Here is a 13,224-nt window from a genome sequence, read left to right on the forward strand (position 1 = left end):
GGGGTGCACCGGAACATGGGTGTATGCTTCCTTCAGGTCGAGGGAGCACATCCAGTCCCCTTCCCCCAAGAGGGGGTACAGAACCGGGAGAGATAGCATTCGAAACTTCTCCCGGGCCAGGAATTTGTTGAGCTTCCTGAGGTCCAGTATGGGGCGCAGGTCCCCGGTCTTTTTTGGGACCAAAAAGTAGCGGGAGTAAAACCCCGTACCCCACTGGTCCTTGGGGACCGGCTCGACCGCCCGAAGCTTCAAGAGGGCTTTGGCTTCGGTTATAAGGGTCGGTAGCTGCGAACGGTTGCAGGGGACTAAACTTGGGGGACTGTCCGGCGGCGAGGCCACAAAGTTGAGCGAGTAGCCCTCGGAGACGATCCGGAGCACCCAAGCGTCTGAGGTGATCCCGGTCCATGCCTCCCGGAAGAACCGAAGACGGCCCCCGATAGGAAGGGGTTCCTGAGAAAGCGCGGAGGGGAACCCGCCCCGTCCGCTCATCCCGTCAAAAGGAAGGCGCTGGCTTAGAAGGGCCCTGCGCCGGGGCTTGGGGTTGTCCCCCTCTGCCTCGCTGAGACGGACGTCTCGGAGGCGGTCTCGAGAAAGCCGGGGTCGACTTCTGAGGGTATCGGCGCGGCGGAGGCCGAAAGGGTTTCTGCGGCGGGGGCCTAGGTTTGGGGCGGACCAGGGATGCTAGAGAGCGCTCCTGTTCCGACAAGCGCTTGGTCGCCGCATCCAATGACTCGTCGAATAACTCGGACCCCACACAAGGCAAGTCTGCCAGGCGTTCCTGCAGGTTTGGGTCCATGTCGAGGGTGCGAAGCCAGGCCAAGCGGCGCATGGCCACCGCGAGGGCCGACACCCTCGAAACCAGCTCAAAGGCGTCGTACACTGCATGGAATAGGTACAACCGCAATTGAGACAGGTTGGAAATAAACTTGTCGAATCCTGCTCTTTGGGAGTCCGGTAACGAGTTCCGATATTGAGGGAGGTCCTTCACCATACCACGCAAAAAGGAGGAAAAGGTGAAGGCGTAGTTTAGAACCCTGGTGGCCATCAAACTTGTCCAGGGTCCGCCCCTCCCTGCCTGGTGGAACCGCCGCCGAAACCCGTGAGGGCTGTGATTTTTTAAGAGCGGACTCCACCAGAAGAGACTGGTGTGAGAGCTGCGCCTTATCGAACCCTTTAGGGGGAATCGTCCTATACTTCGATTCCATTTTTGAAGGCACAGACGTGACTGTAAGAGGGTTTGACAAGTTCTTCAGCCAGGTTTGCAGAAGGACACTGTTGAGAGGGAGTCTAGGCACCTCCCTAGGAAGAATGGGGAGGTCCTGTTCCTCCAAAAATTCTTTGGAATACCGAGAGCCTACCATCAGGTCAATCCCCAGGGCTTGGGCCATGTCCTGAACGAAAGATGAAAATGAGGACGGCCTAGCCTGGGGAGAGGGGGTTCTCGACCGCCCCACCGAGGAGAGGGGGGAGGCCTCATGGGAGTAATGAGGATCCCTAACCGATCCCGAATCCCAGGATCCCCTCTCGAGGGCCCTCGAGGGGGAAGGGGAAGTTGTCCTCCTCGCAGAACCCTTGGGTGAGGACCCCGGGGTTCGTGGGACACTCTCCCGTTTCCTCGGCGAGGCAGCCCGGGAAGACTTCCCATGGGGTGAGCGGAGGAGCCTCGGGTTGTTGAGGCGCAACTCTGACACCTGCAACGCCTCGCCCCCGAAGGACAAGGAACGGTCGCGCCGAGGCGAGCCTCGGGGCCGCTTAGACTTCCTCGATCGACGCCCCGTCCGAGGTCGCGTCGAGGGCGAGGCGTGTCTGGAAGACCCGGAGGAAGAGGAGGAAAGACGGCGCACTCTGCGCAACTTTTCTTTGGGCCTTACACTCCGCTCAGGGGGTTCCCCCGAGGTCGAGGTCCGGGGCGGGGCCGAGACCGAGGTGAACGGGGTCCCAGTACCCGGGACCGAGGTCGCCGAGGCCGGGGCTCCCGAGGGAGCCGAGGCCGGGGCCTCCGAGACCGAAGGCGTCCAGGCCGAGGTCGAGGCCGCCGGAACCGCAGCACGCTGCAACACTTCCAGGGCTCCCGACAGCTCCGATGAGATCAGAGCTCGGAGGAGATCCTGGAAGGCCGGAATCCCCACGAAGGTGGGGAGTTCCGAGTCCGGGGCACACTCCCTGGAGGGCGACCTCGGTCTCGAGTATTCCCTCGGGGTGTGCGGAGTCGAGGTCCGATGCGGGGCCGGAGTCGACCCACCCGCCTTGGCCTGACTCGAGGATGGCTTCTTTGCTGAAGGGGATGGAACAGAGGACTTACCCGAAGCTTGCTTCACTGACGACGCCTTCGAGGAAGAGGGCCGAGGCGAGGCCGAGGCCCCCGAGGACGCCGAGGCCGAGGTCAAGGCCGGGGCCGAAGCCGAGGCCGACGTCGAGGCCTTAGGCGGCGCGTCGACGGCGAACAATTCGGCCATTCTTGCCTTACGGCGACGGAGGGCCCTGTTTTGGAAGGTAGCACAGCGATCACACGAGTCTGTCGGATGTTCGGGCCCAAGGCAGACGATGCACCACCGGTGAGGGTCAGTGATGGAAAGCAACCTCTCGCACCGGTTGCACTTTTTGAATCCCGTAACAGGACGGGACATCCACGAAGAAAAAGGAGAAGGCCGGGAACGTACCGACGTCCCGCGGCCACGGATTCCGGGAGCCCCCGGAGTCCGATGAAAACGAAAGACTTTTTTTTTTTTTTTTTTGAGGAGAAACGAAAAGAAAGAAACAGCACCGCGAACTAATTCGAAGGAAAACAAACTAAACGCGGCAGCTAGAAGGCAAAAACACTGGAGCTCAGATCCACAGGGCTTTCTTGCTCCGCGGAAAAATTTGAACTGAGGACCACGAGGTGGGATGCGCCCTCTAGTGGGCGAGAAGGCACGCACATGCGTGGTGCAGTGTGCAAACTTGAAACTTTAATCAAGTTTGCTTGAAAAGCTGTCCGCGCCGGGGCTCCGTAGATGACGTCACCCACATGTGAGAATATCATGCCTGCTTGTCCTGGGATAACTATGGAATTCTCTCCCTGGCATACTGAGGACCTGTTCACACCGGTCACAGTTTAAGAAAATGTTAAAAACACAATTGTATGTGGAAGCCTTCCTTTAAAGTTATGTTAGAGAGAGGTACCCAATGAAGATTTTGATGACTTGTGCTTTAGAATCACAGAAGATTGATGATATGTAACTTTCCTGCAGGTTTTATGTTAATTTTAGTGGTTTAATGCGGTGTATTTAAAGTATTTTATGTATATTGTTCTCTGAACCATTGTGAATGTTTTATTTTGTAAACCGCTTAGTTATAGGCGGTCAAGAAATTTTAGAAATAACTAAATATAAAACATCAATTTACAATCTGTGGAAAAGGAGAAAAAATGAAAAAGTGCAGGGAGGGATGGAGGGAAAGAGGACAAGAAGGAGCAAGGAAGAAAAAAAAATTAGGGGGAAGTGAAAAATATTGAAGGAAAAAGTGCGGTGTAGATGTTGGGCTGAGGGACTGATTGGAGAAAAGCGCCATAGACGGTCTGAATGGAGAGTGAGGGAGAGTATGATTATAACAAGCTGTGAGGGGAAGGTGAGAGTGGCAGGATCCTAGCTTTTGATTCTGCTCTGCTCTTGACATTTAGATACAGGCTGGTCATTCATTAACAGATGTATTTTGGTTTTCTTTGTAAAACTTGAGTTCAGCACCCCCAATCATTTTCAACAGTTACTTCCTATGAATCTTGCTATAAGCGTTACATGAGGGCCAGAAAAAAAGCACATGGAGGGCTAAGTTCTGGACCCAGGGCCATAGCTCGGACAAGCCTGTCCTATATGCTTCGAGTAAACAGGATAGATACTTTTACCTGGGTATTCTGGAAAATAGTCGATTAGATGGGAATATAGGATTTTTTCCTCTAAAAGGTCCTTTTTGTTTAAGAACAGAATGACTGAAGAATTCAGAAACCAGGGGTACGTAATGATGGTTTTAAATAAAGCTTTGCTCTCTTCCATGCGATTCTATAAATAAAGAGAGGTAATACAAAACAAAATAAAAAGAAGAATAAAGAAATACATAACTCCAAACAGTTCAATATTCCTACAGAAAGAAAAACGATTGCAGTGCCAAACTCTTGGGCATACACAATTGAATACTGTGAGGTTCCTGGAAGTGCCTACATAGCAAGATGGGGTTAGCAATTTTTTTTTTTGTAATAGGAGAACTCTGTAGTTCAATTAGTCAAACAATCTTGCTTCTTGCTCTGTTATATTGCATTCAGTATTGTTTGTCTTTTTTGGAATCATGTAAACTGCTTTAACACTTGGTATAAAGCAATATATAAAATTAATAAGTCCAAGCCAACGTATTAGCACAATGTTCTTTCATAATACTCCAAAAGTATGATGGCACTTTCAAGACAATTCTTGTTCCACTATGAATATTCCAAACTGGTCTTATGTATTTCACCTCACGTTTCTCAAGCCAGTACCCCATAGTGAGTCTGGGTTTCAGGATATTCACAATGAATATGCAGGAGATAGATTTACATGTACTGGAAGCACTGCATGCAAATCTATCTCATGCATATTCATTGTGGATATCCTGAAACCCAAAATGGTTGGGGGAAAAGTGCACTCCAGGACCAGCCTGAGAAATACTGCCTTATACAGTACATATACAGTCTCCTTCTGCTCCTTCGAGCTTCCAACTCAGGGCCCGATTCTCAAAACTTAACGTGGTCACTAAACTGGTTCCAGACGGTTTAGCCTGCATGCATTTTAGCAGCGGATTATGTTCGGGTGGATTCTTAAACATCCTAGAGTTATTTTCCAAGAGCGGTGTCGGCTTTGGCGACAAATATCAGCGACTGGTCAGGGGGTGTCGGTACAGTGCCAGCACCATTAAAAGTGCATCTTGTGGCATGTGTTTTGATCGTGGCTAATGAAAGAAAATAAAAATTACATGATTCTCATAAATTGTGTTTTTTTGTGGGCGTGGTAAAATCACACTTCTTGAGCGCGTGTATTATCGCCCCCCTCAGAATCAGGAGAGATGCCCACTCTCTACCGCCACCAAGCAATATACCTCCTTGGCAGAGGGAGAGATACGCATTCTCTCCCGCTGCCACAAACCCCCTCCCCCATGCCCTCTCTCCCTTACCTTACTTAGATGGCTGGCCAGAGGGATGCCTATTTCCTCTGGCCAGGAGGCCCGCCTCTTCAAAATGGTAGGCTTTCCCCAATGCATCCTGGGATGCACTGGGGAGTGGCCTGAGGCTCTGATTGGCCCAGGTTGTTTTAGGCCCCTCCTATGTGTGGGGCCTTATGCGTCCAGGCCAATCAGAGCCTTAGGCTCCTCACTAATGCATCTGGGGAGGGGCCTAAAGCTCTAACTGGCCCAGATGCATAAGGCCCCTCCTCAATTGAGGAGAGGCCTTAAACAACCTGGGCCAATCAGAATCTCAAGCCCCTCCCCAGCTGCATCAGCAAGGAGCCTAAGGCTCTGATTGGCCCGTTGTTTCTTAATGCGACTTTTTGAGAATCTAGGCTTCAGCTGGAAGCAGTCTCCTGGCACATGATGCCATGAACCTCCAATCACAATTGCTTAAGGAGTTTTCTCTCTACTTTATAGCCACATATGATTCATATAAAGCTCATCACTGCACTGATGAACTTTGGAAGGGGCCATATACCAGAGCTCCTTCCACAGCTATGCAATCATGGGCCCTAAATCTGTCCACTAGATGTTACTGTTGTGCATGGGTTGTGAACACTGTCTCTACAGAAATCTTATCCCTGTTCAATTCAGGGGGCTGGTGACTTGATTGGCAACCAAACCTGTGGCATAGCAATGGGTGGGCCCAGGTGGACACAGGCTTATCTACTTTGAATTCATGCCCACCCAGCATGGCACAGCTGGTTTGTAGTGGTGGGGATCTCCAAGCCCTTCCAGCTGGACTCCAGGCATCTCTTAACTTCCTCCCCCAACTCTCCCCGGTACCTTTTAAATTCTTCAGTCGTGGGCTGGCAGTGACTCTTATTTGCGGGACCAGGAAGTTGCATCAGAGGGAAGGCCCAGGGCCGGCATGAGAAGCTGGCATGAGCTACTGCTCGCTGCCAGCCCAGAACTGAAGGATGGAGGGGGTAGGTTGAGAAGAATGAAGACATGCTGGACCACCTGAAGGAGGTAGGGGCTAGGGGTTCCTGTGACTACCCACTTAGGGCTCAAACCTGTGCAAAATTAGAAGTCTGGCTATGTCCCTGAACCAAGCTCAGCTTCTCAAAATGACAGTGCACAGCACAACTGAACCACCGGGCTAGCCTCAGTTTGCTACTTTTTACAATAAGTATTATTCTCTTCAACAACAGAGCCCACCACTTACTTGAAAATTTTATAGATTTTTGGAAGATCTAACATTCCTCAATAACCTATTTACTATTATATTATACAGCTTTCTCTTGTGTCTTGATTACATTATAAAGCTCTTCATTTCTTTGGTTACCTTGAAGTTACTAAGGGCAATAAGAAAACATTTCTCATTCTCAAATTCATTTACAGAAAATGAGCAGCATGCTTCTCAAGAGTTTGGCTTCTAAGACAAGCAGCCTCTTTGGTCATTAGGAAAGGAGCGGCAATTAATTTCCCCAAGAAAATGATGCATTCTTGGGGCACTTTGTAACCACGCTAGAGTAAAGAATAAGCCTTTTCCATTTCGTAGCTCCATTAAGTCTAATAATGGGTCTTACCTCATTGTCACACTCTGCCAAAACCTGATCATATTCACTTAGCGCAACTAAGAAAATTATGGAGGTAACATTTTCAAAGCAGTGAATCCACTTCCTTCTTTCGGATCTCTGGCCACCTACATCCACCATCCTGTTAGGCAGAAACACAAAACAGCTCAGCTGCAGAAGCCTGCATGCTCACTTTTTTCACTATGTTCGAATTTTGGGGTGGTGGTATGTCTTTGGTTTGTGAAATACAACATATTTTTAAAAAGTCAAATGAAAACAACTCAAATTGTGTGTGGGGGTGGGAAGGGCAAGCTGTATTATTTCTTTTGAAAAGTTAAACAAAAAATATTTTTGTACTCTTTCAAACTCCCCATTCCCTTTTTTTTTTTTTTTTTAAATCTTTATTGATTTTCAAACAACCATAGTACAAAGCAATTATACACACATATAATAGTACAATAAAAGCACTTTAAACTCATAAAAATGCCTAAACAATCATTTAACCCTCCCACCCACTTAATTAATAATCAAATAATAATAAAATTACATAACTGTTAATACTTTTAAAACTTTTAATAATTTTATCCAATTTTAAATAACCATGTAATTCCCACCCTGAATGTGTATAATGAAATGACCAAAAATAAGATCAATCCTTACAATAATTTATCAATGGCTCCCAAACCTTCAAAAATCTTCTATAATTTCCCTGTTGTACAGCCAACACACGCTCCATTTTAAAAATATGGCATAAAGATTCCCACCAAAAATTGTAATTCAACCTATCCCAGCTTTTCCAATTCCTCAAATTCAGTTGTATAGCAACCCCTGTCATTATAAAAAGAAGTTTATTATTGTGAAATGAAATTTGACTTTTAGCTCTCATCACTGTGCCAAATAAAACCGAATCAAACGTTAATGCTACTGGATTTTCCAATAATTTATTTATTTGATCCCAAATGGATCTCCAAAATTTGAGTATCAGTGGACAATAAAACAGTAAATGACCCAACGTCCCTGCTTCAAGATGATAGTGCCAGCATCTATTAGTTTTAGAACTAGCTAACTTATGTAACTTAACAGGGGTCCATAATGCTCTGTGACAAACTCCCCATTCCTAATCAGCTGGTGATCTCGTGCTAAAAATTGATTCTGCCCCACTCTTCTAGACATGCATTGGTGACTTTCCCCTGATCCCTTTAGCAGCTTTGCAGCACTACTTTGCACTGTGTTGAGGAACAAAAGGATTTTATTTGGCAGGAGGAGATGGGAACGCAGCCTTATATTTTAGTGGAAATAATGCTTTTTTCTTTAGAATATATCTACAAACAATGCATCAGTTTAGAGAAGTACTGTCTAACTGGGGAGCGCAGTCTGTGTAATAAGAGTCAGGAGTGGAAATGCAGTTAATTAATGGTCAGTGCTCTTTCAGTTTTTCTGAAGAAAGGTTTGGAGGTGCTTCTTTAAAAAATAAACAATACAATTAACAGAATAGATTGTTACACTTTAATTCCAGTCTTCCTGTTTGATTATAGAATGAATGAAGCAATGAAAGAGAGATGGTTATATAAAAGTTTTAATTTTTTTATCACAGAGAGACACCTAAATGATTCCTCATCATATATATAATATAGTCATTCTAACAGGTCAATATGCAAATGCTATATAGGTCAGAATTTTGCTGATTGCAGAATTTAAATATATATCCACATAGCAAAGAAAACTGAATGTAAACAGACATCGGTGACAATGTTTATTTGTTTTGTTCATTTATAGCCCTGTAGTGATATTCAATCACTATTCTCATAGTCATAAAACATGGTTTCAATTATGACAGCCCTTTTGCTACAAAAATAAAACCTACACTGTTCTCCAGCACTATCCGGATAGTGCTGGGGTAATCTCTAAGAATTTTCAAAGGCGAGTAGGTGAGATAGAGTTGGAATGATCTGTATGAATTTTCAGAGGCACTTTCTGGATAGAGCTGGGGTGATCTGTCCACTTTTCAGAGTCGCAATATGGATAGAGCCGGGGTAATCTGTATGAATTTTCAGAGGCGCAATCCGGATAGAGCCGGGGTAATCTGTACAAATTTTCAGAGGCAGTATCCAGATAGTGCCACTGAAAATTGCAGGTAGCATTTATCTATACAGCAGCTGCTGCTATACAGATCAATGCTATTCAGGATCAGGCCATAAAAATATTTGACAGTCCAGAATACATTAAAAATAATCCCTGTCTTAATAGAATCTACAATGGCCCAGATTCACTAAACTGCCGATCCGGGCAGGTCTGACGAATTCAGGAAAGAAAAATATGCAGATGGGGGCGATCAGATCGCTGTTGTGCGATCTGCGCTTGCCCATCGGAGCCGCAATCTTTTTTTTAAACTTTTTACTGGACCTCTGGGATGGCTTTTTTTATTTTGCCTGTAGTTTTAACCTGCTAGAAGCCCGTGGGTTGAAACCACGGGCTAGCACTGTGGAGCAGGCAGATCAGGGCAGCGGGAGGTGTTCGGGGCAGCAAGAGATTGGGGCTGACAGGGCAGAGAGCAGGACGGCAGAAGGCAGGGCAGCCGAAAAGGGCTTGAGCGACTGGTCTCCAGCAGTCGCTTCTTTTGTGATCGGCCAGCCCAGTCGGTGTGCCTGAAAAATGTTGGTGAATCGCTGCCTTGCTAGATTTGCATGCCATTTCACTAATTTGCATGAGTGTGGCCAGAAGGTTAGTGAATCGGGTCGGGGTCGTAAAGGGATCATAAACCGATCGGTACACGATCAGTTTGCTTAGTGAATCTAGCCCAAAGTTTCTTAATTGACTGAAGGGCTTTACTATTATTCATTGTGACAGTACCCTTGTCTGAGGATGTGGGCTAGACTAACTTCAGTACATCAAGGAATCTATATGTGTTTGACCTTTTGTGTCACCTTAAGCTACCTGTCTTTTAGGACAATTAATCAATCCTACTTCCACTATGAACATTCTAGAAATGGATCTTATGTGCCTGACAATAGTGTTTCTCAAACCAGTCCTGAAGTAACTCCTTCCAGTCTGTTTTCCAGGATATGATAATGAATATGCAAGAGAAAGATTTGCATATGAAGAATTAGTTGTACAATTGGACATTCAAGAGGTCTCCTCTGTATAAGATGCTCTCAGAGCAGAAAGGGCTGGATTGCTGAATATAGTTTTATTTATAAGGGCCAAGGTAGTATCAATTACACTAAAATTTTTATTTAATATATTTCTAAACAGTAGAATAGCTAGGTACAGCAGGGGGCAGGGACTAAGGCAGCAGTGGCTTTTCTTCATAGTGGTCTGCCCCACCTGGTCTGGGATGCTTCAGTTAGCACTGACTGGCTATGGCTGCTTTCCATAATTCCCATTCATTCAATATATCTCATTCTCAAGCTCTGTCCCTGTTTGTTTCTTTTGAATGAGTTCTGACAGAGTCCTGTATCAGAAACACACAGTCCAAGACTCCACATATTAGCCTAAGGCTGCTTGGAGAATGTGCTCTTTTCTGGGCTGCAGCTGCGACACCCGCATCCAATTGTGAGACAAGTGACTTCCCTCCCTACTCCATGGCCTATCTCAGCATATGTCTGCATATGACGTTGATACATGGCCTGTCCTTTAGCTCCTCCAGGTCCATTTTTTTTTGCACTCCACATCCATGGGTCCTAGTACACAGGAACAAATGAGTTGGTATAGGCTCAGAGGTGGAGCTCAGCACAGCTCAACCCCATCCTGCATAATAAAACCCTTACCCACGCATGCGCAGTTGAAACGGCGTGATCTCTGCCACCGTGATTTGTGCTTCCGTGCCGTGTTCCATTTGCAGCGAGTGGCGGCTTGTGGCGCATGCGGCGGTGAGAGCAACGGCAGGATGGTGTCCTTTAAGGTGCTGTGAGGCATCCAGCTGCTACTGCTGCACAGGGAAGTGGAGGGGGAGAGGGAAAAGGGGCTGCTTTGGGGGGGAGGTGTGTGCTGGGGGGCAGACAGCAATCTTGGTTTGCTCGGGGGGCCAGAGAGAGATAGGCAGGGGGCCAAGAAGAGAGACAGACAGGGGGCCAGGGAGAGACACAGACAGAAAGAATGACAAACAGACAGGGGGACAGAGAAACAGACAGACAGCCAGCGGCTAAGGAGCGAGAAAGAAAGAAAGAAAGACAGACAGACAAGGGGCCAGGGAGAGATACAGACAGAAAGAATGACAAACAGGCAGGGGGACAGAGAGACAGTCAGACAGCCAGCAGCCAAGGAGCGAGAAAGAAAGAAAGACAGACAGATAGCAGCTAAGGAGACAGAGAGATAGAAAGAAAGACAGACAGACACACCTATTCTAGCACCCGTTAATGTAAAGGGCTTAAAGACTAGTAGATCTATAACTGGCTTGTTGATACCACAAGCTGCAGCAGCCAGCCAATGATTCAGGAACCTTCTCCCTATCCACAGCATTACTGGTGCCAAGAAGAGGAAGAAAAGAACTACAAAATCATTGATATAAAAGTGGGGAGCAGATGATTGGAGGTTGGTTGTCATATTATCCTGTACTATGGTTTGTCTACTGCTGTACTAGTTTGTTATCTAGTGATCTGTGTCATTTTTATTTTTTTTTCTCTCAAATAAAGTGATTCAGATAATTTAATGATAGTTCCGCATTGACTGCTGCACTGAGCTGTATTTTCATTGTAAACTGCTTTGTTGTCGCATAAGTCCAATGGAGCTACATCGATTAGATAAGTAAACAATCCACAGCAAATATAAAATGTATTCTGTTTTGAGCACTAGGCTATTATTCCTACCTACTCTCCACCTATTTTTTTTTTCTTCCACATATGTCCCTCTTCTCCATAACTCAATCTTATCTGTGTTAGGGTTTTATTCTCTGTCTAAGCAAGAATATAACCTCCAAGGAGCAGCAACCATTTGCTATGTATCTCTCTACAGTTCTATGTATACCTGGTATACACTATACACTTCTCCCTCCGTATTCACGGTTTCAGCAATCGCGGTTTCGATTATTCACGGTTTTTAGCTTGCTGGCTCCTCCCCCCAAATTACATCAGCTTGCATAGAGAAATCGCTGATTCAAAGTGTTAACAGAGAAAATCGCCGATTTCCAGCACTTTCTTCACTGTGTGTTGCCTCTCCTTCAGTAACAGGCCAGGTCTCCCACCATGTTATTCACGGTTTCACCATATTCACGATGGTTTTTAATAGAAAACAGTGAATAACATATGAAAAAGTTATTCGCGGGTCTGTTCATCCCCTATCACAGCGAATACAGAGGGAGAAGTGATCTAAATGACTATCAATTAACAACATTTGAAATAAAATCTAGTTTAAACTACACTACAAATCATGTTATTGGTCACAGTGATCTGCATATTAATTGCTGGCTTAACAAAGAATAAATTTCCATTCAACTGCCTAATCCCATTAGGAGAGAGTGTGGCACAGTGGCTAAAGCTACAGCCTTAGCATCCTGAGGTTGTGGGTTCAAACCCACGCTGCTCCTTGAGACCCTGGGCAAATCACCTAATCCCTCCACTGCCCAAGGTAGATTAGACAGGGCAATATGCTTTAGCGTTCCTGAATAAATTCATATAAACCATTCTGAGCTCCCCTGGGAGAATGGTTTAGAAAACTGAATAAACAAAACTGGTTTATTGGGAGAGAAAGAATATTATGAGACACTATGTACGTGCCACACTTGTTTCTTTCTGCATATAAGGTACTGTTCACACTTAATTAAAAAGAAAGAAAAAAAGGGAAAACTGTTATAACACTGGTTTTTCCCACTTTATGAAAAATATGTTTAATATCAGTGTAAAAATGTTACTTACCTAAAAATAATATTTTCTAAATCAAAAGGATACTCAATGATTCCAGTTGTTGGCACTCTGACTCGTAGCACATCTTGCTGAGTTGGCACATACGATGGAGCAGAAATACGATCTATATCAGTAATGTAGCTGCAAAGTAAGATATACACATGTAATTTCTCCTTGGTAAATGGTTTCAACTAACAATGTACAGTATATACTATGGGCCTACTCGGTGGACCTGGGTTCAAATCTTCCATTCACTCAGCTGGCTGAAGATTCTCCAGAAACCCTAGAGGGGTGTTAGGCATTGTGCAATGGCGACACCTAGGGGCCAGACCTAGAAACCATGACTGCAGAAGTCTAATGGCAACCATCAAAAATGACAAAGACTAGAGGACACAAAGTTACAGGGAAATACTTTTAAAACCAACAGGAGGAAATATTTTTTTCACCCAGAGAATGGTTAAGCTCTGGAACGCGTTGCTAGAGAATGTGGTAACAGCGATTAACATACACGGGTTTAAAAAAAGTTTGGACAAGTTCCTGGAAGGAAAGTCCATAATCTTCTATTGAGGCAGACATAGGGGAAGCCACTGCTTGTCCTGGGATCGGTAGCATGGAATGTTGCTATTGTTTGGGTTTTT

The 13,224-nt window shown here is 45.9% G+C and overlaps 1 protein-coding gene across 1 annotated transcript in view; it reads right to left on the bottom strand.

Moving 5' to 3' along the window:
• Nucleotides 1-13,224, bottom strand: part of LOC117351584 (guanine nucleotide-binding protein subunit alpha-14) — a 343,853-nt gene that overhangs the window by 15,711 nt on the left and 314,918 nt on the right. Inside the window, exons 4-6 of the mRNA XM_033927074.1 lie at nucleotides 12,599-12,727; nucleotides 6,762-6,891; nucleotides 3,881-4,034 (exon numbers count right to left, since the gene is read on the bottom strand). Coding sequence (XP_033782965.1) covers nucleotides 3,881-4,034; nucleotides 6,762-6,891; nucleotides 12,599-12,727 — 413 coding nt within the window. The remainder of the gene's footprint in view (nucleotides 1-3,880; nucleotides 4,035-6,761; nucleotides 6,892-12,598; nucleotides 12,728-13,224) is intronic.

This window comes from Geotrypetes seraphini, chromosome 1, assembly GCF_902459505.1.
Source record: "Geotrypetes seraphini chromosome 1, aGeoSer1.1, whole genome shotgun sequence".
Taxonomy (NCBI): domain Eukaryota; kingdom Metazoa; phylum Chordata; class Amphibia; order Gymnophiona; family Dermophiidae; genus Geotrypetes; species Geotrypetes seraphini.